The sequence below is a fragment of the Chionomys nivalis genome, chromosome 12 (assembly GCF_950005125.1).
Source record: "Chionomys nivalis chromosome 12, mChiNiv1.1, whole genome shotgun sequence".
Taxonomy (NCBI): domain Eukaryota; kingdom Metazoa; phylum Chordata; class Mammalia; order Rodentia; family Cricetidae; genus Chionomys; species Chionomys nivalis.
The window spans coordinates 74,586,126-74,611,703 of record NC_080097.1 but is presented as its reverse complement, the minus strand read 5'-3'; the positions used below and the strand labels follow the sequence as shown (position 1 = coordinate 74,611,703).

General features: G+C 43.0%; 2 protein-coding genes across 6 annotated transcripts in view; both read left to right on the top strand.

The window, feature by feature from the left end:
- Window positions 1-991, top strand: part of Chd8 (chromodomain helicase DNA binding protein 8) — a 75,897-nt gene extending 74,906 nt beyond the window's left edge. For all 5 annotated transcript variants that reach the window (XM_057785798.1, XM_057785797.1, XM_057785799.1 and 2 more), the window contains exon 38: window positions 28-991. In XM_057785798.1, coding sequence (XP_057641781.1) covers window positions 28-585 — 558 coding nt within the window. In that variant the 3' untranslated portion in view covers window positions 586-991. The remainder of the gene's footprint in view (window positions 1-27) is intronic.
- Window positions 992-1,693: 702 nt separating this feature from the next.
- Supt16h (SPT16 homolog, facilitates chromatin remodeling subunit) overlaps window positions 1,694-25,578 on the top strand; it is a 34,551-nt gene continuing 10,666 nt past the window's right edge. The window contains exons 1-18 of the mRNA XM_057786435.1: window positions 1,694-1,878; window positions 13,703-13,795; window positions 14,909-15,079; window positions 15,697-15,849; window positions 16,314-16,460; window positions 16,805-16,956; window positions 17,953-18,125; window positions 18,491-18,581; window positions 19,771-19,844; window positions 19,940-20,052; window positions 21,724-21,789; window positions 21,902-21,997; window positions 22,218-22,333; window positions 22,429-22,582; window positions 23,418-23,545; window positions 24,667-24,802; window positions 24,891-25,017; window positions 25,187-25,305. Coding sequence (XP_057642418.1) covers window positions 1,813-1,878; window positions 13,703-13,795; window positions 14,909-15,079; window positions 15,697-15,849; window positions 16,314-16,460; window positions 16,805-16,956; window positions 17,953-18,125; window positions 18,491-18,581; window positions 19,771-19,844; window positions 19,940-20,052; window positions 21,724-21,789; window positions 21,902-21,997; window positions 22,218-22,333; window positions 22,429-22,582; window positions 23,418-23,545; window positions 24,667-24,802; window positions 24,891-25,017; window positions 25,187-25,305 — 2,175 coding nt within the window. The 5' untranslated portion in view covers window positions 1,694-1,812. The remainder of the gene's footprint in view (window positions 1,879-13,702; window positions 13,796-14,908; window positions 15,080-15,696; window positions 15,850-16,313; window positions 16,461-16,804; window positions 16,957-17,952; window positions 18,126-18,490; window positions 18,582-19,770; window positions 19,845-19,939; window positions 20,053-21,723; window positions 21,790-21,901; window positions 21,998-22,217; window positions 22,334-22,428; window positions 22,583-23,417; window positions 23,546-24,666; window positions 24,803-24,890; window positions 25,018-25,186; window positions 25,306-25,578) is intronic.

The following is a 25,578-nucleotide window of genomic DNA, read 5'->3' as shown; positions in this document are numbered from 1 at the left end:
CTGTCTTCTCTTGTTCCGCCCACACAGGGACACTATGCAGAAACTGCATTCAACCGGGTTTTGCCAGGGCCTATTGCACCAGAGAACAGCAAGAAGCGTGTCCGCAGGACACGACCAGACCTTTCTAAGATGATGGCTCTGATGCAGGGTGGAAGCGCCGGGCCCCTGTCTCTGCACAGCACCTTTCAGCACAGCAGTGGTAACCTACAGCCCGTGTCATCTCTCGGTCCCAGCAGCACCAATTCTGCAGCTCTGCCGTTTATGCCGTTTGTGATGGGTGGTGCAGCAGCGTCCCCTCATGTAGACTCCAGCACCATGCTTCATCACCACCACCACCATCCCCACCCCCACCACCACCATCACCATCCAGGCTTGAGAACCACTGGCTACCCTTCTTCACCAGCTACCACCACCTCTGGTACTGCCTTGCGGTTACCAACACTGCAACATGAGGACGATGAGGAAGAGGAGGAAGAGGATGATGATTTATCTCAGGGCTATGAGAGCTCAGAAAGGGACTTCTCACTCATCGATGATCCTATGATGCCAGCCAACTCAGACTCCAGTGATGATGCTGATGACTGAAGCCCCAGCATCCTCACTGCTGGATGGCTGCTGGATTCTCTTCCTCTGGCCCTTGGACTTTGGAAATGTGGGAGGGGCAGGGAACAATATGGGGAAACCCAAGACTTAGGAGGTGAAAAGGAAAAGAAAAAAAAAACTTGTACCCGATTGCTCCCGATTTTGAGAGGATTGGGTGGGCAGGGGAACTCCTAAAAAATAATAAATGACCACTTCCTCATTTCTGGGGAAGCAAAGGAGCCTAGAGCAGCTGGTGTGCTCGCCCCTCCTCAGACACCTCCATTAACCACAGACTATGTAGCGCTGGCCCTAGCCTCTGGCAGAGCCTGTTCCTGGCCAAACTGTGGATACAGCTGGAGGGTCAGGAACTGTTACCTTCCTTCCCCTTGGCATTAATAAATTTAAGTTAATCCTTTTCCATTCTTTTCATGTTCTGTTTGCTCAAACACAATATAAGTACTATTTTTAAGCATGCTGAATAACTTAAACATCACTCTCCAACAGTTCAGTAGTTATACCACGAGTAGAAAAATCATTTGTATTCCTCTGAAGGTATATATATATAAAATCGTGGATTGTCGGCTTGCTAAAGCTAGGGAAATGAGCCAAGGTAAGGAGGTAAATGTTTTGAGTTGGGCCCCATTGTTTATAGACAAGGATGAATTTCAAGAATCACTTTTTTTTTTTTTTTTTTTTTTTTTTTTTTTGAGTAACTGAAACCATGCTTGGGGAAAGCCAGAGAATGGTGTTGCTTTTTATGCGGTACAGCAAAGGTACAGGCTGACAGAAAGGGTACTTGTCATAACTTGGATCTCCAGGGGACTGGCAAAACCTAGAGTTCGGAGCCCCTCAATCCATTTGTTTCCTTCCATTCTACCAGTCAATTTATTAAAGGAAGCTGCCCGGTCGCACGCGGGTCCCGCTCTTTCTGCTCCCCTCCCACCTCCGCCCGGTGTTCGGGTCACGTGATGACGGCGGGGAGGCGCTGCAGGCCCCGCGAGCCGGCTCCGCACCGTGCGTCCCGTTGACTTGTCCACTTTGGCGGCTTTCTCTCTGTTCCCCTTCCGCCCCACAGAGCTTCGACGCTATCGGGACCCGGAAGCGGAAGGAGGTATCGTGCGGTCGGTACTTCCGGGTCACCGAGAGTGCGGGATTCCGGGCCGAGCGCGGGTGGCGGAGCTGGGACCTCGCGTGATTCTCGGAGCCCGACGGGAAGCGGCGTCCGGGGCTATGGCTGTGACTCTGGACAAAGACGCGTACTACCGGCGAGTTAAGAGACTGTACAGTAACTGGCGGGTAAGGAGCCCAGCGTCCCCGGGAGCCCCACATCCCATAATAGCCCGCTTCCCGGCGCCCTTTTCCCCTCCGCCTGCTCCCGCCCGCCCGGCAGCGTCCCGCTCACCGCGCCGCGCCTGCGGGGTCCACACGCGCCTGGCCCGCCCCGCAGCCGCCCCGGCCCGCCCCGGTCCCGCCAGAATTACCGTCTGCGGGAAGGAGGGGCGCGAAGGATGTATGCAGCTCTTGGCGCTCTCCGCCTGTGGGCCTCTGCTGGAGTTGAGAAATAGTGCTCCCGCGCTCCACTGCTTCACCTTAGGCCCGGCGTGGGTAATAGACCCGCGCCGGGAAATAAGAATAAAACTGGTGGGATGCCTCAGACCTGGTTCCCGTGTCGGCAGCGTACCCGGGGCACGTGTTCAGGAAAGGGCCGTGGAAGTTCCAGGGCTTTATCAAAGATGGGGCAGTTTTCCTGTTTAATAATCGCTCAGAATTAAGAACTTATTTTTTTTTGTTAATAACTTATTAACTTAACAAATGTTTTATTGATTGCCTATTGTGATGCTGTCTGAACGGTCTAACATAGGTCTGGACTCTGAGACCTTTTGAGTGAGGGAAAATACAACCGATAAAAAGAACCCGAAAATGTCCTGATAAAAATATCAACTCTGGTTTTAGCGTTGTCTACTATCTTACTGATTGATCTCTACAGTCTAATCTTATGCCCATAATTCCAGGATTTTGGAGGCTGAAGCAGGAAAATCACCAGTTTCAGGCCAGCCTGTGCTTAGCAGTCAACTAGTCGCCAAGTAAATAAAATTTATCATCTACTGAAGTTGGTTGTTACCTGCCTCTTATCTGAAAAAAATGCCTGTCTTATCTTTTAAGCAAGATGCATTGCATACTGAAAGTAAAGCATTCTCTGTCTCATTACTAAAATTATATTTGAACAAAAAGTTTCTTTTGGTACTGAAGATTAATCCTACCACTTCGCACTTCATAGCAAGCACCATTCAGCTTCCCTACCCCTGTTCTCTGATATTTTCTAATGGTCGTTGCGTCCTGGTATGCTACGCGGATAATCAGAAGCCCTTGTTTCCACCATCAATCCTGAGATAATACACTTTTTTAAGTTTGTTTTTTATGCATATGGGTGTTTTGCCTTCCTGTATGCTTGTGCACCCCGTGCATGCATTGCCTGAAAAAGTCAGAAGAGGGCGTCGGTGCCCTGGAACTGAAGTTACAGACAGTTCTTTGCTATTGTGTGGGTACGTTTGAACTCTAGTCCTTTGGAAGAGCAACCAGTGCTCTTAACCACTGAGCGCCTCCCCAGCCCCCCCTGGGGGGGGGATACACTATTGGTGGTTTCTGTAGTCTTAGAATTCATTAAGGTATTTCATTTTAAGTCTGTTATAAATAACATGTTTCTTAATTATGCTTTTCGTAACATGTCCTAACTCAAGTACAGCATCTCACATTTTTTTAATTGAAATGCCTAACATTAAGCCTTCATCTGAAAGTCATCACAAGCATGGAGCATAAGTCTTTAAGTGGTGAGTTATGTACATACGGTTTATGCACAAAGTCATCAGAGTACCTGCTACAATGTCAGTGATGTGAATATGGCATTTGTCCAGAGAATAATCTTCTGAACTGATGTTCAGAGTATATATGATTCTTTTTTTCTCTCAGATACTTTCAGTCCGAAGTAAGTTAAATCTACAGTTGAACTCATGAATATAGAAGGCTGATTCTGAGATCAAAACAATCAGTTCTGCCAAAGATTAGGGTATAGTTGAATGGCAGAGAATGCTTGCCTAATGTGTGGGGTCCTAAGTTGGACTCTCAACACCATGATGTTTTTTAATTAAACAAATAGGAGACCTTACTACTCTTTTATTATTTAAAAAGAAAAAAGCCGGGCGGTGGTAGCGCACGCCTTTAATCCCAGCCAGCACTCGGGAGGCAGAGGCAGGCGGATCTCTGTGAGTTCGAGGCCAGCCTGGTCTACAAGAGGTAGTTCCGGGATAGGAACCAAAAACTACGGAGAAACCCTGTCTCGAAAAATCAAAAAAAAAAAAAAAAAGTGTACAGGTATGGGTGCCACTGCTTACATGTAGTTAGAGGTCAGAGGATAACTCTGTAGAATTGTTTCTCTTTATCCACCTTTATTTGGGTTCTGGGAATCCAACTCAATTTGTTAGGCTTGCACAGCAAGCATCTTTATCTACTGAGCAATCTCACCAGCCCATTTCTCATAATTCTTAAGACATTTGAATCTAGTCCAGTCTTACCTTTTCTATTTTCAACATTAGAGCTGCTAAGAATAAAATATATTTGCAGTACCTGTCTTGTTTTTGCTTTAGGAAGTGTCAGGTGGTAATGATAGGTCATGAATTGGGCTACAGGTTTGTCCTGTGGCTTTTCTGTTTATTGGGTACCTACTCAAAGATTTTAAGCCTATTCTTTGTGATTGTTTTTAATCATTAACGTGATCTATACTACTTATGGGGTAGAGGGGAACAAAAATCCTTCCTGGATTTGTAGCTGTTTTGAGGAATAAGGGTTACTGGTCAAGCACCCACTAATAATTTGAGAATTATCAGAACATCCTATGAATGAGCTTTAGCTCCACCCACCTGCATTTTTTTTCTTGAAGAATTACATAAAGTTCCAGAATTGTAGCTGTTTTGTTCATGTATGTAGTCACTTGCCAGCCGTTGTGCTGAGGTAATGGGTAGCTGTGACCCCAAAAGAAAGAAAGTCTACTACAGAGGGGACGTCTCGCTGTAGTATCAGATCGTCTGCGCTGCGTTCTGGCTTTTGCTGTCTTTTTCTTTTTCTGGATTTCCTCTGAGAGTAGTCAGCTATTTTCATGGTTTGAGAAGATTTTTTTGCAGGGGAGTGGGATGTAGAGAGTTCTTGTATTACTTTCAGCAAAGCACTGAAAAAAAATCTCCATTTTTTCCGTATTTGTTTTCTGTTAGGGTCTGTGGCCTGGCAGGATAAGAAAACAATAAATCAGCCTGGAGGTGATGGCACAAATTAATCCCGGCACTCGGGAGGCAGAGACAAGTGGATCTCTGAGTTTCAGGACAGCCAGGGCTACACAGAGAAACCCTGTCTCAGAGATCCATGTACCTCACCCTCCAGGGTTCTGGGAATCATAGGATGTCACAGTGCTCGGCTACCGCTACTCCTTCGTTAGTCTTTGTTCTGTCATGATGTTTGTGTTTATGGGTGTTTTGCATACATGTCTGTCTGTCTGGATGTGCCCACAGTATGCATGCAGTCTCCATGGGTGCCAGAAAGAGATGTCAGATGTCCTGGAACTAGAGTTGCAGACAGTTGTAAGCTACCATGTGGGTTCTAGGAACCAAACCTGGGTTCACTGCAAAAGCAGCAAGTGTTCTTTTTGGCAGGAGGGGTAAATAAAAGCTTATGATTTTGTTGTCTTCATAACAAGATCAGCTTAGAAGGGGATCGCTTGGCCCTTTTCTCTTGTCTCCTCCCAGTTCAAAATGCTTGCATCTATCACTAGCCAACATTCCCTTAGATCTACAGTTGGGCTCAGTACTCTCAAATCTCAGCACAATCTTCTTTGTAGTTTTGGCTTTTTTGTGGAAAATAAGCTTAGTCTGCCCACCATGGCCACTCCATTCCCTGTCATCAGGCCACTTTCTCTGGGCATAAGGAGAACCCTTGCCTTCTTGTACTGTATCACTTTGTGGGGCTGGTACTTGCTCCATTTCTTACAGAAAGTCTAGCAGATCTTAGGGATGTTCATCGTGTTTTTGTGAGTGATTTTGGCACAGAAAGTGCAATAATCACCAAGCCATCTCTCCAGCCCCCAATCCCTGGTGTTTGTTTTTGTTTTGAGAACATTTTATCCTAACATTTTTAAAGATGGGTAGATAGAATGTAAATTTATCAAGTCTTTTCATATCTTTAAAATGTGTTATTTTTTGTGGTAGATAACTTTCTACCACTCTTAAAAAAAGCACGCTGAGAAAACTTAAAACGAGGAAAGGCTCATTTGGGAGCTCCTGTTTTCAGAGGTTCTAATCTGTTGCTATTTGGTCCCTTCCCTTTTGGCATTGTGACAAAGTGTACAACACAACCAAAGAGACGTCTCATCTCACAGTCCTGAAAAAGAGGAGGGATCAAGGTTACGACATCTCCTTCAAGGGCACCCCTTACCTAACTACCTTCCACTAGATCCACCTCGCAGAGTGTCATGGGAAGGAAATCAAGCCTTTGCCATGGGAATTTTGGGGTGCAATTCGTGATTCAACCTTTAGCGTTTATCTTTCTTTTGGAATATTTTTTTTAAGATTTTATGAGTATACGTGTCTGTCGTGTATATTATGAGTATATGTGTATGTCGTGTGTATTATGAGTGTATGTGTCTGCCGTGTGTATTATGTACCACTTGTATGCCTGGTACCCACAGAAGACAGGAGAGGGGGTCAGGTCTTCTGAAAGTGGAATACAAATGGTTGTGAGCCATCAGATAGCTCCTGGGAATTGGACTGTGTTCTCTGGAAGAGCTGCCATTGCTCTTATTTGTTGAGCCGTCTCTCCAACCCACTTTGGGTTAATTAAAGAATTCAGTGGGCCATAGAACGGCTCACTGGGTCAAAGCATTCACTGAATAAGACTGACAACATGATTTCGATCCTCAGATCTTACCGTGGAAGGAAAAGGAACTCTGAAAAGATGTTCTCTGATCTCCACAGATGTACCATGGCACACATTCCCCCATGCACGATGTAATTACGGGACCAGTGAGACAGCTTAATGAGGAACTAACTGCGAGCCTGACAACCCGAGCTCAGGCCCCAGAAGCCACACAGGTGGAGAAGCAACTCCATGAATTGGTTTCTGACATCCACATGTGCACTGTGGCACGTGTACCACACATATCCACAGAAAATATAGAATTAAAATTTCAATAGAGACTTTGCCTTGGGGCACAACTCTGGTTTACTCAAAGCTATCCTAGATTGGCCATACTTGGGCACTTTGCCACGGTTGAGCTGGTCCACCAATCCCAGCTGAGAGCCCTACAGCTAGTCAGGGCCTGAAGAAAATGATCCAAAGTGCTCAAATTGGCAGTTTCAAAAAACTCATTATTGAGGAAGCTGTGCAAAATGTTTGTTGACCACTGAAGTGGGGGTGTAGTGGTTTTCTGTTGGAAAGATCAGAGGCAAGCATGCCATTGTTGGTAAGGGTGTTTGGTTTATTATTTAAATATATTAGACAGTAAGCAGATCTGTCCATAGAAAAGTAATTTAAAAGGTGAATCGCCTTCAGTCTCAGCATTAAGTAGAGGCAGATACAGGTAGATCTCAATGAGTTGCAGGCCAGCAAGGACTGCATAGTGATCTTTCCTTTTTTTTTGTTTTTTTTTTTTGTTGTTGTTGTTGTTTTGTTTTATTTTGTTTCCTTAAAGGTTGAAAATAATTTTCTACTCAAAATTTTGTCGCTCTTCAGGCTTTCAGTATTACTTTTGGAGAAAACCTGGTATTCCTTTTGAAATTTCATAATAGTGTGTGTTAGAATAGGTCTCCTTTCCTTTACATTGATTTATGGGCCCTTTTAATGTCAAATCCATGTCCTGTGATGCTGATACTTGAGTTCCCTCTGCAGTTACTGCTTTATTGCTTGACATCCCTACCCAGTAATTTTATACCATTTGGGTTAAAACTGGCAATTTTTTTTCAATTTTACTTTTTATCTGTCTTGTCATCTTTCAGTACATTGCTCTGACTTATGCTGTTGATCTCTAGCAGCTCAGTCCTTATTCGTAGTTCACGTGTTTGCTACACGCCGCTGTACTCAGACCGCAGTGCAGCCCGTTCAGAGTGGAGCTTACAGTCCGCCATTCAGTCCTGTAGTCGCTTTCATGGTTTTACAGTTTGTGGTGATAGAACACCCGCTGTGTGGAGGCGGTGGCACTGCCCTTACTCCCAGTATTCTGGAGATAGAGGCAGGTGGGTGGGTCTCTGAGTTCAAGGCCAAGCTCACCTACAGAAATAGCCAGGGGCTACAGATAGGGAAACCCTGTGTCTCAAAAGAAGTAAATAAATCCACGAGTGCTGTGAAGTATAGTGTATGCAGTATTGTTTAGTAGATGACTCTTGATAGTGATGTTACTGGTTGTATATTTATCGCACTATGTTTTTAGCATTGTTTTGGTGTCTCAGGGTGGGGGCAGGGACTCCTGGAACTCTTAACCATCCTCCTGCTTCTGTCTCCCAGAGTGCTGGGGTTATATAGGCATGCACTACCCTACCCAGAAAGTGTACTTATTTTTAAACACTCACTGGGGCCTGGAGAGACAGCTCAGTACTGACTGCTCTTCCATAGGACCCAGGTTAGATTCCCAGCACCCACATGAAAGCTCTCAACCAACTGCAAGTCAAGTTCCAAGGGATAATCTCCCTGTCTCGGGGCGGGGGAAGATCTCGGAAGCACAGTGTCCCATACATACCTGTGATCACAGGTCTCCGTAAGTGGAAGCAGGATTAGGAGTTAAAAGTCATCCTTGGTTACATAGGAAAGTTTGAGGCCACCTTGAGCTACATGAGATCCTGCCTAGAAGAGAAGAAAGGGGGGAAACTCATTGTAAAACATTGTGTTTGTATGCCTCTCTTTATGTGTGTGGGTGTTTCACCTGCATGTATGTCTGTGAACCATGTGCATACTTGGTGCCTAAGGAGACCAGAAAAGAGCATTGGTTTCCCCAGAACTAGAGTTACAGACAGTTGTAAGTTGTGGATGCTGGGAATTGAACCTTGTCCTCTGGAAAAGCAACTACTACTCCTAATCATCTCTCCAGCATTGCCACGCTTCTTTTCGGTTTTTCGAGACAGGGTTTCTCAGGAGCTTTGGAGCCCGTCCTGGAACTAGCTCTGTAGACCAGACTGGCCTCAAACTCACAGAGATCTGCTTGCCTCTGCCCCTGCATCCCAAGTGCTAGGATTAAAGGCATGCACCACCACTGCCTGGCCCGTAGCAAGAGTATGTTCGGTGTTTGCCTTGTACCGTCTGTGTACTGCCTAGCTTGGGGAGAGCATACTGTGCTGTTCATATGATAGTGATATCACCTAGTGCTTGTTTCTCATCAGTTGTACCCCTGCTTTATTTTTTTTTCTCTTATGGAGTCTTTAATGAAAGATTTTTCAGCCCTGTCTTGGTTGCTTCCTATATGATGAATATGTCTATAGGCATACCTATATGATATCTCTCAAGTTTTGGCGATCTAAGAAACCAAAATGAAAGCCAAGTATGTTTGTGCATACCTATAATCCAGCACTTGGGAAGCTCAGAATGGAGGGTTACAAGCCACGTAGGCTACATAGTGGAACCTTGTTTTACAGAAAAAAAATAGTCTCTCCACATTAACAATAAGGCATTAAGGCACTGTATGAACAGGGCCTCTCATCTGGAAAGAGGGGATTGGCTATGTTTATTCCATAGAGAACCAGCAAATGTCAGTATCTGTTTTATTTTGTGTTGTTTTGTTTTTCCTGGACTCAGGAAATATGTTCAAAGTTGAGCATTTTTTTATTTTAGCTCATCTTGTTACTTGTTTACAAGTGTTGTTATCTAGAATACAGAATTTAATTTCCTGATAAATTAGAACATGTCTTTTGGGTGTAGTGTCTGAGTTGAGCATTTCCAAGCACACTTAATGCTTTACTAGGTGGTTTCTAATGAAAATTAAATTATTTTGCAGAGGGATTAGATCAGGACTCCTGGAAATTGGAGATGTGTGACCCCTATCTGCCCTGTTCTTGTATACGAACCCCATCCCCCCTCTGTGGTACTTAGTATTTCCTGGATCCCCTTCTGTGGTACTTAGTATTTCCTGGATTTCTATGAGACCTCTTACCAATTTCTTCCCAGTGGAGGGCTTGTTTGTACAGGTGTAGTTAGTTGAGCTCTGCTTGCTCATTTGCTGTTGTTCTTTTGAAAAACTATTAAACTCTTTACATTATTTTTTAAATGATAGTGTGTACCAGTATAAGCGCAAAGTATGTCACATGTCAAAAATAAAAATAATGTAAGTGCCACTGTTTTAACAAATTGTAGTAAGTGTTAGGGACCAGCTCAAGCATATACATTCCGAATGTGACCAAGAGTAAAAGAAAACTGGAAACTGTCGCTTTTACTCTGTTTGACTATTTGAAGTCATACCATTTCCTTTTGAGCTGTATAGGTTTTCAGAACTAGATACACTGTATTTATTTTGTGCTGGTTATATATGGTGACTAATCATGATGACAGTAACGTTACCTTTCTGGTTTGCAATGAGAGTTTTAGTTAAGAGCCATTTTAGTCTTAGAGAAAATACTGATATAATGATTCCTGGGAGCTGTACATTATTACAATAACATTAACTCTTGTGATTCTCAGGACAACACTTCAGAAGATAAAGACTAGAGTTCAGAAAGTTTAGGTTAAGATTAAGTGGGTTTAAAAGCCAACAGTAGTCTGATCTTAATGTTTGTCTAGTACACATACTATTTCTCTAAATATAGACTATACAGCAGCAACAATACCCATTTCTTGGAGTTGCTGAAAGAAATTATTCAGTGTGCTGAGGTAGAAAGAGCATGAATTCAAGGCCAATTTTAGTTACATAGTGAAACCTTGTCTCAAAAGAAAATAAGTTACTAGTACTAATATCCTATCTGATAAAGCTTGTCAGAGATTCTAAGACTTAATAAAACTTTTCCAATGAGTTTTTAATAAAACAGCATGTGTGGTCTTGTTAGATTTTAACATCAGGAAAATGCACGTTGAATCCCTGTTCCAGTTACAATGCTATTATCAAAAATCAGCATGCCAGCTACAATGGGAGGAAAGGGAAGCCTCAGATACTGTTGGTGGGAATGTAAATTAATGTGGCCACTATGCAGAATGATACCAAAGATCTGCCATGCAATACTGTTAGCCTTCCTCTCGGTAGTTAGCAAAGTAAATTAAAGCTGTGTATCTAGGAGATACCTTGTTTGTTTGTTGTATTGCTGTTCATAGCCCCAAAATATGCAGCTAACCTACTTGTCTGTCCAGGAATGAATGCTAAGAAAAATATGGCACATAAACACAGTGGACTATATTGCTCAAGCACAGAATGAGCCAGGTATGGCAGTGCACACCCATAGTAACACTCGGTTCTAGAGGTGGGAAGTTCAAGTCTAGCTACACAGCACACAGTGTGTGTCTTTAGAAGACACCAGAGGCTCGAGTGGTGGCTCAGACAGCTGGAGTTTGGTTTCCAGCACCCACATCAGGCAGCTTACAACTACCTAGCTAGCTCCGGAGATCTAAATGTTATTTTAAAAGAAAATAATTTAATTCTACCACAGAATTGTTTGATTAAAGGTCCACCTGAATAATGAATAGTGCTAACTGGTTCAGAAGGGCAGAGGGATGAGGACAGAGGAAGGGTGGGTAACCCGTACCAAACACAGAGGGGATACGGTGGGATGTCAGTCAGAATACCTGTTTCTATTTTAGGAAGATATAAAAAAGAAGAAATGTTAGAAGCCCTATGGGGAAGCCATAGTTGCCATTGTTTAGTTGCTGTGGAACATTCCAAGAGTGGTTAGCAGTCAGAAGACTCCTGCATCTCAGTGTCAAACTACAGAGCTGTACAGCACAGTGTGATTGATACTGGACAAGAGAGTCAGCATAGTTCAGCGAGGAAGAGTCTTTCCCACACTGAACAAATACATACTTCCAGAGAGTTAGGTTGGACATCTCCAGCTATAATACCTAAAGATTATTTCAGAGTAGAGGATGGAAAGATGGCTCCATGGTTAAGAACTGGCTTCTCTTGCAGAAGACCTGGGTTCAGTTCCTAACACAACATAGCAGCTCACAAAAGCCTTCAACTTCAGTGCAGGGGATCTGATACCCTCTTTTCCTGCCTTCCATGGGCACTTGGTCACACCTGGTTTATGTACATAAATTCATTCAGTCATAAACACACACTCAAAAACATTTCAGAGTAAATCACATCTAAATGTAAGACCAAAATTAAATGAGAAAACTTTAAAATTTTTACTTTTATGTGGGGGCAAGGGTGGTTGGTGTGCATGCGTGGAGGCCAGAGGACCATTTCTGGGCATACACATTGTACACATGCATGCATGCGAAAAATCTAAATAGTTACAAAATACACATTATTAGCTACCAGGAAAAATCAAATGAACAGCACTAAGATACTAATTGGGCCACAGAGGAGGCTCAGTAAAGGTGCTCACCGCCAAGCCTGACAGCCTGAGTTCTATCTCCAGGGCCCATGTACTAGAAGGAGAGAATTCTTATACAGTCTAGTAAAGAAAATAAAATAGTACAGTTACTGGAAAGCTGTCTGGTACCATATGCCCAAACAATTTCTCTCTTAAACACTTGTACAAGATAGCTATATGCAAAGAAAACCTTGTCCACAAATGGTTGAGTAGCATTATTCATAATAGCTCAAAGCTGGAAACACGACCGGATGGCACTGCTGCACCAGCCTGGAGACCTGAGTTCAGTCCCGGGAGGCCACTCCTAAAGTTGTGCCGGTTCCACATTCATTCCATGTTTACTCTAGCCCACACTTAAAACACACAAAACTACAAATTTTAAAGCAAAAATTAGCCAAATGTTAAAGTGGCTGCTGGTTGGGTTAATAAACTGAAATATATCCACATAATGAAATGATTTGGCTATCAATTAAGTATTTCCTGTGCAAGCATGAGACTTAAGTTCAAGTCTTAGCACCTAGGTAAAAGCCAGTGCATCAGCGTGTGTGTGTACCCAGTGCTAGGAGCAGAGAGTTAGACAGACCTCCATGTGCATCAGCGTGTGTGTGTGTACCCAGTACTGGGAGTGGAGAGTTAGACAGACCTCCATGTGCATCAGCGTGTGTGTACCCAGTGCTGGGAGTGGAGAGTTAGACCTCCATGGAGCTCATGGGCAGCTAGTCTGAGACCACGACTCAAAGAAGGTTGCACACTTGTTGGACAGAAATAGGATATCTGTAAGTTTGAGACCGGTTCACTGGCTACATAGTGAGGCCATGTCTTAGTAAACTAAGGTTGCAAGCAGTTGAGGAAGACACCAACATCTTAACCTCTGGCTTCCACATGTGCCCATGCACACAGTGAAATATTGATAATGAAAGCATGTTAAGTGAAAGAAGTCACACAAACAGTAGATACTAATGGTAGTGCTGTATGGCATGTCCAGAATACGCAGATCATTAGAAACAGTGTTTCCAAAAGTTGGAGAGGAAGCCAAGAGAAGTGAAAGGTTTCTTTTGGAGGAGATGAAGGTGTTCTGAAGTTTGGTGGTGGTGATGTTTCCGTATCTGAGTACATTAGGAGGGCACTGAACCGAAATTTAGTTGTGTGTGAGTGTATCTCAAAGCTGAGTCTCTAAAAGAGGTGACTTGATGACTGTTGTCAAGCAGGCGTGCACGTCAGGTTTCCTGCTATTAGGAACTTTGTACCTGAGGCAGATACTGAAATCTGTATTTCTGTTACTAGTGTGTGAAAAGTAATAAGGTTCTGGGAGGTGCAATTTTTGCAGACATGAGGACCTGACTTCAAATCCTCAGCACCTACATAAGAAGGTCACCAGAGACACACATGCCTTTAACTTCAGCGTTGGACCACAGATCTCGACTCCTAGCTAGCCCAGTCAAATGACAAATTTCTGGTGTAGTGAGAGACCCTGTTTCAAAGCAGAAAGACAGAGCAGTAAAAGACGTCCTATACCCTGGTTTGGCCTCCAGGAACACATACATAAAGAAAGTAAGTAAATTATCCTCTCTTTTCAGAAAGGAGAAGACGAATATGCCAGTATTGATGCCATTGTTGTGTCGGTGGGGGTGGATGAAGAAATTGTGTATGCCAAGTCAACTGCGTTACAGGTAAGAGGCTTACAGCGTTCAGTTCCTGGGTCTAGTGCGCAGCTCAGTAGTAAAAGATGTGCTTGATGTTTGGGAGGCTCTCAGTGGTCCTCACTTACAGGTTAGCGGAGGTGTGGAATGTCTTCCTCGCCACACACGTTTCCACTGTCTTTAGCGCTTAGTAGAATCTAAGGAAAGAAGGCGTGTGTAGATGAACTGTATTTAATTACATGTAAGAATGGGTTAAACAAAGTATTTTTCTTATATACAATTTTCAGAAACTCAGGCTGTATCCCAGCTTCCTACTATTCCACTTTGCTCTTGATATGAAGTAGCTGCTAGAACTTTGGTCATTCTTTACTCTAAGCAGAAATACAGAGAAAGGAAAACTAGCAACCTTCCTGTTTTAAAATGACTTACTTGACGTCTGACATAATAGATGTAGTTATTTCTTATTGGCTGAGATATAATCCAGTAGCCAGCCGTACCATGGCCAAAAGGGCCAGGAATAGTTTTGCTGTGCGTTTGGCTTGAATGTCTTCAGAATGAAGACATGAATAGTTGTAGTCAGCTGCAGTCTGCAGTCTTCAAGAAGATGAAATGGAAGTGTGCTGCCGCTTACACTCTGTGTGTCTGTTCTGAACAGTGTCAGGTAGCTCCCACAGCATAAGATTTCTGGAACTTAGCTTTCCTAAGGCCCTAGACACCCTTCATTGCCAGGGAAAAATAAATGAAACACAAAATTGTTCAAATAATTTGATGTTTTTTACAGTAAACTTGTTTTGTTTGGGTTTTTCATTTTTTGAGACAGGGTTTTTCTGTGTAGCCCTAGCTGTCCTGAAACTCACTTTGTAGACCAGGCTGGCCTCTAACTCACACAGATCTGCCTGCCTCTGCCTCCCGATGATTTTATGTTCTTAACTATGAAATATTTTGTGCATATAAGAACAGATGGAATCCATGTCTCACATACACGCCGTGCAGCACTTAAGATTCAACCCCTGATCCAGATTCTTTTATTTGTATCTGCATCAAAGCTACTCCATCCCAGATTTCAGTTAACCCAGATATGTTAGTTTATCCAAAAATATGTTTATCTATAATGCTTTGTCATTGTTGGTTTTTTTTCCATAGACATGGCTCTTTGGTTATGAGCTAACTGATACAATCATGGTCTTCTGTGATGACAAAATCATCTTCATGGCCAGCAAAAAAAAAGTGGAATTTTTGAAACAGATTGCCAATACTAAAGGCAATGAGAATGCTAATGGAGCCCCTGCCATAACACTGCTCGTCAGAGAGAAGGTCAGGACCAGTAAATGTTGGTAAAAATGGGGGATAGAATGTTAAGCATTGAGCACAAGTACCTTGGGGACTTGTAAAATGCACGAAAAGAAGGCCAGACGCAGTGAGTGTTTAATCCCAGCACTTGGGACGCAGAGATAAGCAGGTCTCTCAGAACAAACAAAAGGTAAGAAAGTTGTAGCTGTAGTGACAGTGCTGAGTCTTCAGTCGGATGGGGAGAAAGGAGCTCTGGAACTCTTAGCTTGGCAGCAGTGGAGTGAGCTGTAGTTTGGTGAGTAGTACTAACTTGACCGCTCTCTGAGGATGCAATTTTTTCTATTACAATAACTAATTAGAGCTCTTAACCTAAAAGTCCTTAAAAAAAAAACTTAGATGTGCTCATTTCTCAGAATTTTCTGTATTTGAGTTTTCTGTCTTTTTATAAAGAGAATAGTTTTGTCAAAATACCCCAAAAAAATGTTTGTCAGTATTGGGCATGTGATAATCTGCTCCAAAGAAATGGGTGGGGCTCAGAAAACGCATCCTTTCCATGGTTTAGATTATTACTCTCTGCTTGGTAGGTAGAAAATAGAAGTCTAATTCTTCAATTTACATTTCCTTTCCTGTGGCATTGATAGAACGAAAGTAATAAGAGCAGCTTTGACAAAATGATTGAAGCCATTAAAGAAAGCAAGAATGGCAAGAAAATTGGAGTGTTCAGCAAAGACAAGTTCCCAGGAGAGTTCATGAAGAGCTGGAGTGACTGTCTCAACAAGGAGGGCTTTGACAAAGTAAGGGTTCTTCAGGGAGGAGCACATTGAAGGGGACACAGGAGGTAGCATGGGCTTCCCTCACAGCAGAGGATTTTTCATTTGGGAAAACCCATGTTCATTCTTCACAGTTCTGATTTTCATGTCCTTTGACTAAATCATATTCCTGTTTAATTTTCCTTTAGAAGATAAGGCATTCAGAAGTGGTGCGGCCACATTGGGTAACTCACATTAGATAGCTGAGAAGAATCTCTTACTCAAAAACTGTTTTGGACTCATCTTTCCCTGCCTTCCTGCCTTCTCCAACCTAGAAAGATAAATTTATGTGTTCAGTAGTACATTGGCTTAATGTCTCATAGAATGCACGTGTGTCCTAAGAGAGGCGTTTTAAGTGTTCATTCAGTTCCGGAAGAGACTGAGCGTTCAGAGGCATGCATTGCTGGGGGTTGTATCTGGCGGTTAGAGATTCACCACTTCGCCTGCAGGTAGATATCAGTGCTGTTGTGGCATACACCATCGCTGTGAAGGAGGATGGTGAGCTCAACCTGATGAAGAAAGCAGCCAGCATCACCTCTGAGGTCTTCAACAAATTCTTCAAGGAAAGAGTCATGGAAATAGTGGATGCAGATGAGGTAATGAAAGAGGGAGGCTGTGTTTAGTGTATTGATGCAGTAGTACCGAGTCTCTGCTCAGCTTGGACCACATTTTTAGGGTTTTTGTTTTACTTCCTTTGAAATTGGTAACAAAATAAGTAAACACGTACTGTGGTTCATTGAAGCTGTTATTTTACTGAAGAATCCTGGAAAGCTATGAATGCCACGTAAGCTCCACATTTCTTTTGATTATCAATATACCGTCTGGTGTGTACACCACACTATTATCAACATGTGCGTGCTGCGCCTTCAGATGACATGTCCTACTTACACTTGTGTGTGCTGCCCTCCAGTGAGTGTCGCTGTATTTCTGCATGCTCTAGAAAGTTCGGCATAGCAAACTGGCTGAGTCTGTGGAAAAGGCCATTGAAGAGAAAAAATACCTAGCTGGGGCCGACCCTTCTACTGTGGAAATGTGTTACCCTCCCATCATTCAGAGTGGTGGCAACTATAATCTCAAATTCAGTGTGGTGAGGTAAGTATGGAAACTTCATAATACAGTGGCCAGGGCATTTTAACCTGTTTTTTTTTTTTGTTTTTTTTTTTCTTTTGACTTTTCCAAAAAGCAAGAGACAGAATAACTAATCTGCTTTACATATAATCATGTATATGTGTATTTCATTACATCTTACATTAGCAGTTGATAATAAATATTTTTGTCCAAATTCTTAAATAATGCTAGATAAGGGGAAGAGATAGTCATTGGTTCAGAGCACATATCTCTGCTCTGCCGTGAGGACCACAGCTGAAATACTGCTACCTGCATCAGACAGCTCCAAGGGTCAGGGGCCTCCCGAGTCCAAGGCCAGCTAGAGTTACAGAGAGAGACCCTGGTGGGCAGTGCTAGAAAATGCAAAATAAACTGAAAGAAATTAAAAGGGTAGGTATACCATCAGGTAATTTCTTTGTTTAATATTAAGACCTACTGTGAAAAGGGCTCTGCTGGGACCGCAGTTCAGTAGTAGAGCACTGGCTTAGGGTGTCAAGGCCTCAGGTTTGAGCCCCAACACCACCAAACACACACACACACAGAAAAATTATAATTTAGGTCATAGAGGACCAGAATGTAAGCAACTTACCAACACTCATAATGTGCTCTGTCTTTCCGTTTTATACTGCAGTTATTATCTCTCCCTGGATCTTTTTTTTTTTTTTTTTTTTTTTTTTTTTTTTTTTTTTTTTGGTTTTTCGAGACAGGGTTTCTCTGTAGCTTTGGAGCCTGTCCTGGAACTAGCTCTTGTAGACCAGGCTGGTCTCGAACTCACAGAGATCCGCCTGCCTCTGCCTCCCAAGTGCTTCTCCCTGGATTTTTATCCTAAAGTTTGGGTCTCTAATCATTACGTGATAACTATAAGTGGTGTGTCTAGGGGTGGAAGGAGTTTATGTCTGTTCTGTTGGGAGTGTGGGTGTTGAACGCCAGTGCTGCTCTGCCGGATTTGCTGATAAAATGTTTTCTTTTGTTGCTCCCTAGTGATAAAAATCATATGCATTTTGGGGCCATTACGTGTGCCATGGGCATTCGCTTCAAATCTTACTGCTCCAACCTTGTTCGCACCTTGATGGTTGACCCTACTCAGGAAGTTCAAGAAAATTACAATTTTTTACTCCAGCTTCAAGAGGAGTTGCTAAAAGAATTAAGACATGGTAAGATTCCAAAGAAAGCCTGGTCTGGAGGTCCTGGCTGTTTCATGGTCCCCCTGGATCCGTGAGTAATGGTTTTCAGGGACTGAGGATGTAGCTTGTCTAGATTGTGCAGGGCCTGGATTTCATCCTTAGCACAGCCGAAAGAGACCAGCTTCAGTTCCCAGCACCACAAAAGAAACAAATGATTATATGCTTTCTGTTTTAAAAATTGAGATTGCTAATTCCTGTCATGGCAGATACTCCTCCTTTCACACTTTGAAAAACGCTACTTTAAGGGACTTAGTAGGTAAAAATAACTTCATTACATGATGTCATTTTGTTGTCTTCCACTGAAAAAATACTTAATGTCTCTTTTCTCTCATTAGGCGTAAAGATATGTGATGTGTATAACTCTGTCATGGATGTGGTGAAGAAACAGAAGCCAGAGCTGCTGAACAAAATCACGAAAAACCTAGGGTGTGTTGCAGTGTGTGCTGTATCTAGTCAGTCTGTGTTCTTAGACTGACCTCTCTAATGTTTGGGAGTATTTGATTGTTGTGTTATGAGATGGGGTTTCCTGCAGTAACTCACACTGACCTCCCAACTCCTTCCAGCCTGAGTTACACAAAACTTCTCAAGTCCTGGACCTGCAGGCGTGTGCCATCAGTTGTCTAACCAGTATTTTTGTTTGTTTCCTTTTGTCACCAGTATTTTGCATGGGCATGTTCATGTGTGCCAAGCAAATGTTACGAGAGAGAGAGACAGACAGACAGACAGACAGACAGACAGACAGACAGACAGACAGACAGAGCGAGCGAGCGATTAAATGGCTCTAGGATAGCCTGCTGGATTTATTCTGAACTTGATACAGTGTTTGTCAAAAACTGTATTTGACCAGTGACGGATCACTCAGAAGTGCTCATGGGAACCAGTTCTAGACGCACTCTTCGCTGTGTTCTTCCTGGGCTCAGGCTCATAACAATATAACAAGTCCTATCCTACTGAAAGACTGCCTCTCAGTCCAGTCTCCTCTGTATTACTTATAGAAAACATTTACTTATGTCTTGTGTCCTGTGGTGTGCATGTGAAGATCAGAGGTCAAATCTCAAAGCAGTTCTTTTCTCTCCCATGGATGTGCACTTACCGAATGAGCCATCTCACTGCGCCTGGGAATTATTTTTTGATACTGGAATTATATAACATTTAGAGGCCTAAAACTATCTTTTTTGGTTTGGTTTTTGGTTTTTGGGTTGTTTTATTTTGTTTGTTTGTTTGGGGTTTTGGTGAGTTTTTGTTTTTTTTTGGTTTTTTTGCTTCATTTTGTTAATTTCTTCCTTTACTAATAGAGCATCAAGGGTAGACCACTTTTACTTGTTGGCCTGCTTTATCTGAAAGATGGAATTACATGTAGGCCATATTACTGATTTTTTTTTTTAAAGATTTTATTTTATTATGTATTCAATGTTCTGCTTGTATGTATGAATGCCTGCTATCCAAGAAGAGGGTACTAGATCTCATTACAGATGCTTGTGAGCCACCATGTGGTTGCTGGGAATTGAACTCGGGACCTCTGGAAGAGCAAGCAGTGCTCTTAACCTCTGAGCCATCTGCCCAGCCCCCAATATTACTGATGTTTTAACCTGCTTATATTTTTCTTTGTTTTCAGATTTGGGATGGGAATTGAATTCCGTGAAGGCTCTCTAGTAATCAATAGTAAAAATCAGTACAAGCTGAAGAAAGGTAATTTGAGTGATTCCCTGTTATTCCTTTTCTGTATAAATTTTCCTTTTCTATACCCTCTGTGGCCACTGACTGTAGCCATTTTGTTACTTTAGGAATGGTTTTCAGCATTAACCTGGGATTTTCAGACCTGACCAACAAAGAAGGGAAGAAACCAGAAGAGAAAACCTATGCCCTGTTCATTGGTGACACAGTGCTTGTAGATGAGGTGCACTATCTTTAAACTTTCTGTGTTCACAAACTAATCTTTGAAGTCTATCGTGGACTCTGGTACTTCTGGTCTTTGTTAATGGCTGCTATGTGGGGAAGTCCATTACATAGACTTATTAGAACGGTTGGGAATAGAGACTCTGGCCCAGACACGTGGGTGTTTAAATCAGGAACTAATTCTAATACTGAAACTTGCTTTTTTTCATGTTCGTTTGTATGTGTGTATGACTCTGAGTGTTTGCATACATGTGTGTGCACATGTACCCATAGAGACTAGAAAGGGGGCGATGCAAGTTTTGTGGCTGGGTTAGTAAGGACAATTCCCTGGAATCCTCCAGTGTCACTCAGAGGTGGGGTTACAGATATACGTGACCTCATCCAGCTTGTTTGTTTGTTTTGTTTTGGGTGGGTTGGTTTTTCAACACAGGGTTTGTCTGTAGCTTTAGAGTCTATCCTGGACCAGACTCAGGCTGACCTTGAACTCCTAGAGATAGACCTGACTGCCTCCCGAGTGCTGGAATTAATGGTGTACCCCACCACTGCCTGGTGTAGAAGGAGCTGCGAGCTGTGTTCCTGCCGCCCGGCTCCTGGCCACCAGCTATAATTACACGGAAACTGTATTCATTTAAACACTGCTTGGTCCCATTATATCTATCCTCTTCTTGGCTAACTCTCATATCTTGCCTAACCCATATTTAGTAACCCATATTTAGTAGTCTTACCAGGAAAGATTCAGCATGTCTGGCCTGGTGGCTTGCTTCATCGCGTCTGCCCTGGAGAGGAGAGGCATGGCATCTGCCTCACTTCCTCTTCTTCCCAGCATTCTGTTCTGTTTACTCCACCCACCTATGTTCTAACCTATCAGGCCAAGCAGTTTCTTTATTAATTAACCAATGAAATCAACAGATTGATATATGACACTACCACATCAGCCCGGCACTCACCCAGCTTTTTTATGGGTTCTTCATTAATAATTGTTCTCTTCCTGTGGCTAGCCATCTCATCAACCCCAAAATGGATTTTGTTTCCAAGTGTGTGTACGTGCATGAGTGCTTGTGGATGCCGGTGGCTTTGGATCCCTGGAGCTGGAGCTGCAGTTGCGGGTTGCCTAGCACGTGTTGGAACGGAGCTCAGGTCTTACCTGTGCAATAGCAATATGCACTCTTAGTGCTGAGCCACCTATTTTCAAGTCAGCCATTGCTCAAATTATAGTTCCTGAAGAGAAACAGGGAGAGGAAGAACTATTTGTTCTTAGATTTTAGAATCATCTATGTGAAGGTAGTGCACACCTTTAATCCCAGCACTCGGGAGGCAGAGGCAGGCGGATCTCTGTGAGTTTGAGGCCAGCCTGGTCTATAGAGTGAGTTCCAGGATCGGCTACAAAGCTACAGAGAAGAGAAAAAAAAGCCTTTTAGAATCTAGAAAGTTCAGCCGGCTGGTGATATCACACACCTTTAATCCCAGCACTTGGGAGGTGGAGGTAGACAGATCTCTGAATTTGAGGCCAGCCTAGTGTACAAGAGCTAGTGCCAGGACAGGCTCCAAAGCTACAGAGAAACCCTGTCTCGAAAAAACAAAACAACAACAAAAGAAGAATCTAGAGAGTTCTTGATATTGCCCAACTTAGTTAAGAGCAAGTGTTAAAGGTCTAAATTCTTCTGTATTCTAGGATGGCCCAGCCACTGTTCTTACTTCGGTGAAAAAGAAAGTAAAGAATGTGGGGATCTTCCTAAAGGTGAGAAAGCTCTAAATGGTTGTTAGAGGAATCTGAGTGTAATAGAAGAGTTAAGCAGCCTCAGCTTTTTAAATAGTAGTAAATGGTATTTTTATTATACCTTGTTCAACAGAATGAGGATGAAGAAGAGGAGGAAGAAGAGAAAGATGAGGCAGAGGACCTTCTGGGAAGAGGTTCTAGGGCAGCATTACTGACAGAAAGAACACGGGTAAGTTTACCGTTTTAGATCCCATGGGCCATGGAGTAGGATATGCTAATGCACCTCTGTAATACCAACACTCAGCAGGCTGAGGCAAGAGAATCCCCAGGTTAGTTCCTGCTAGGGCCGCGTAGATGATGCAGGCCAACTATGGAGGCATTAGGAGACTGACAAAAACTGTCCTACGTGTGCTCCCCGTGTTCCGGTGAATTGATTCTCACTTTCCTAGAATGAAATGACTGCAGAAGAGAAGCGGAGAGCACATCAGAAGGAACTGGCAGCCCAGCTCAACGAGGAAGCCAAGAGGAGGCTGACGGAGCAGAAGGGGGAGCAACAGATTCAGAAGTAGGCATCCACGTGGAGGAGGCTGTTGTCTAAAGATACGTCCCTGCCGAGGTTTCTCAATTACCTTTTGTTTTGTTTCTTTAACCCCACTCCAGAGCTCGCAAATCTAATGTATCCTACAAAAACCCATCTCTGATGCCTAAGGAACCACATATTCGAGAAATGAAGATCTATATTGATAAGAAATATGAGACTGTGATAATGCCCGTGTTTGGCATTGCCACACCCTTCCATATTGCCACAATCAAGGTACCAGTATTCCCTGGCCAGGTGTCGTCATTGTGTTTTCTTTAATACTCTCTGCTCCTCTCTCCTACTCTGAACATCCACCCTACACTCCACTGTGCTGCCTTCCTGCCTCCTTTGTCTCCTGCTCTTGGTGTCCCCCTCCCCCACGTCTAGTTTTCACTTTGTAGGAAATTAAATTAGTCCAGAAAGATGATTTTCCAGTTATTTGGTTTCTTAATTTGTTTGTGTTTCATATGTTTGTGTGGGGGCATATAGGTGCATGCGCCGTAGGTCAGTGTCCAGTGTCTTAACCCAGGCTCTCTCTACCATTGAGCCCTGACTGAACAATTGGCTAAAGTGACTGACTGTCCACCAAACTCTGGGAATTCACCAGGTCTCTGCCTGCCTTTAGCCCTAGGATTATAGATATGCATACCAAACTTGGGTTTTGTGTGGGTGCCGGGCATGCAAACCTGGGTCCTCGTGTTTTTGCAGCAAGCACTTTACCACCTGAGCCGTCTCCTACAGCCCCTATAGTTTGTGTCTCTGAATTTGTAGTCATTATTTAACCTTAAAATGTGTTCCTGTCATAAGATATTTTATAATTAGGTTATTATTCATTTATTTATCTGTTTTTGAGAGGCAGTCACTTGATCGTGTGACAAACAGTGCTGAATGTGTCTGTCTTGATTTTGGTTCAGTTTCATAGGTTTGACTCAAGCGCCAAAATGCAGACTTTTTCTTCTGCAGCTAAGAATTGAACTAGGACCGTGTGCACTATAGATAAACGCTCGGCCTCCGAGCTTCATTCTATAGTCTAATAACAAACCTAACTTTTCTCTCTTTCTTTGAACAGAACATAAGTATGTCTGTGGAGGGAGATTACACTTACTTGCGAATCAACTTTTATTGTCCAGGCAGTGCTCTTGGCAGGAATGAAGGCAACATCTTTCCCAACCCTGAAGCCACTTTCGTCAAGGAAATGTGAGTCCCCAAGAAACAAGGATTACACTGCTGACTTTGTAATGTTTTAAGTATGGATCCTAGCTTAGAATCATCATAAGGCAATTTTATATTCACAGTACACATTTTGCAATAGAATTCTCAGGTTAAAAAGAAAATGTGTGTGAGCCAACTATGGTGACACATAGTACAGTTTGAAGCTCACATTCAAGAGGCTGAGGCAGAAAATTCACAAGTTCAGGACCATCCTAGGCTACAGAGTGAATTCCAACAACCCTGTACTATAGTGAAACCCATCTCAGAAAAAAAAAAGTGTATGCTACATTAGGTTCTTCCTTCCTTCATGGAGTGGGGTGGAATATTGGGAGATACTATGTCAGGTTTGAAAAAATACAAGTGTGATTTCCCTACTCCAGTGGATTAGCTGTTAATACTTTCCATTTTAAAGACAAGATTTTTTTTGTTTGTTTGTTTTCTGATTTCTGACCATTCCCATATTTGGTGGTAGTTGTTTTTCTTTTTGGGGGGAGGGAGAGGGGGGTTTCGAGAAGGGTTTCTCTGTAGCTTTGGAGCCTGACCTTGGCCTTGAACTCAGAGATCTAGGATTAATCTCAGAGTGCTAGGATTAATGGTGTGCTGCGCCACCACTGAGCAGTAGTTGTTTTTCTTACAGAAACATTAAACCGTCTAGGCAGGGTAGCACTTGTTGGGGGTGGAGGGTATACAACAGGTAGATCAGGAATTCAAGGCCAGCTTGGAGTATATGAAAATGTCTTTTAAAAGATAGTCTTGGAGAGAAAGAATCGGTAAAATGGTTGTCGTGCAAGCTTAAAGACCTAGGCTTAGATCTCCAGAACCCACATATTAAAAAATTAAAAAAATGAAGTGCAGCAGATTGCGTCTGTAGTCCCAGGTGTAGACAGGGGCCCCGATCTTGCTAACCAGCCCATCTGTACAGATCTGTGAAAGAACCTCTCAATAAAAGGGCAGAGAGTGATTAAGAAAGACAGTGTTGACCTCTGACCTCCACACAGCACACACATCAGCACATAAACACAGTAGAAAGATTACCCCACTTATAAGTTACAGTAATGGATCGGGTTGCTAGCCTAATATCTATAAAAATTTTCCTTCTTCGATAGTACATACCGAGCTTCAAATATGAAATCACCTGGAGAACAGACCGTACCAGCCTTAAATCTTCAGAATGCTTTCCGAATTATAAAAGAAGTACAGAAACGTTACAAGACCCGAGAAGCTGAAGAGAAAGAAAAAGAGGTGAGTCTGAACACAGACAAGGCTTCATGCGGATGCTGGTGTTTGTGTGAGGATCCACGCACATTCACGTACTGTTTGTCACGCACAGGGCATTGTGAAACAAGACTCCCTGGTGATCAATCTAAACCGCAGTAACCCAAAGCTGAAGGACCTGTACATCCGCCCCAACATCGCTCAGAAGAGAATGCAAGGCTCGCTGGAGGCCCACGTCAATGGTACGTGTGCCTGGATTGTCGCTTCCTCTATTACAAGACAGACAGACAGAGTGCGAACTTGATAGTTCTGCTTCCTCTGTTCTTGTTAAGTTGAGCTGAACAGAGAGATGCACTGTCTTTGGCCTGACCTAAGACTACTTGACAGTTGGTGACCTTGTCATTTGCCCAGGTTTCCGCTTCACGTCTGTTCGAGGAGATAAGGTGGATATTCTGTACAATAACATTAAGCACGCTTTGTTCCAGCCCTGTGATGGGGAGATGATTATTGTCTTGCACTTTCACCTCAAGGTACATTCTTCACCTAAGCTAGCTGTGATTAATGCTCTCAACAAAAACTTAAGTTTTTCATTTATTACATAAAATCGTAACTGGGCAAAGGGGGTGTACGCCTTTAATTCCAGTACTTGGGAGGCAGAGGCAGGTAGATCTTTGTGAGCCTGAGACCAGTCTGCTGGTCTACAAAGCAAGTTCCAGGACAGGTACAGCAAGGACTATTATACAGAGAAACTCCCCCCCAAAAAAAGAAAAATAAAAATAAAAGATTTTAAATTACTGTGGCCC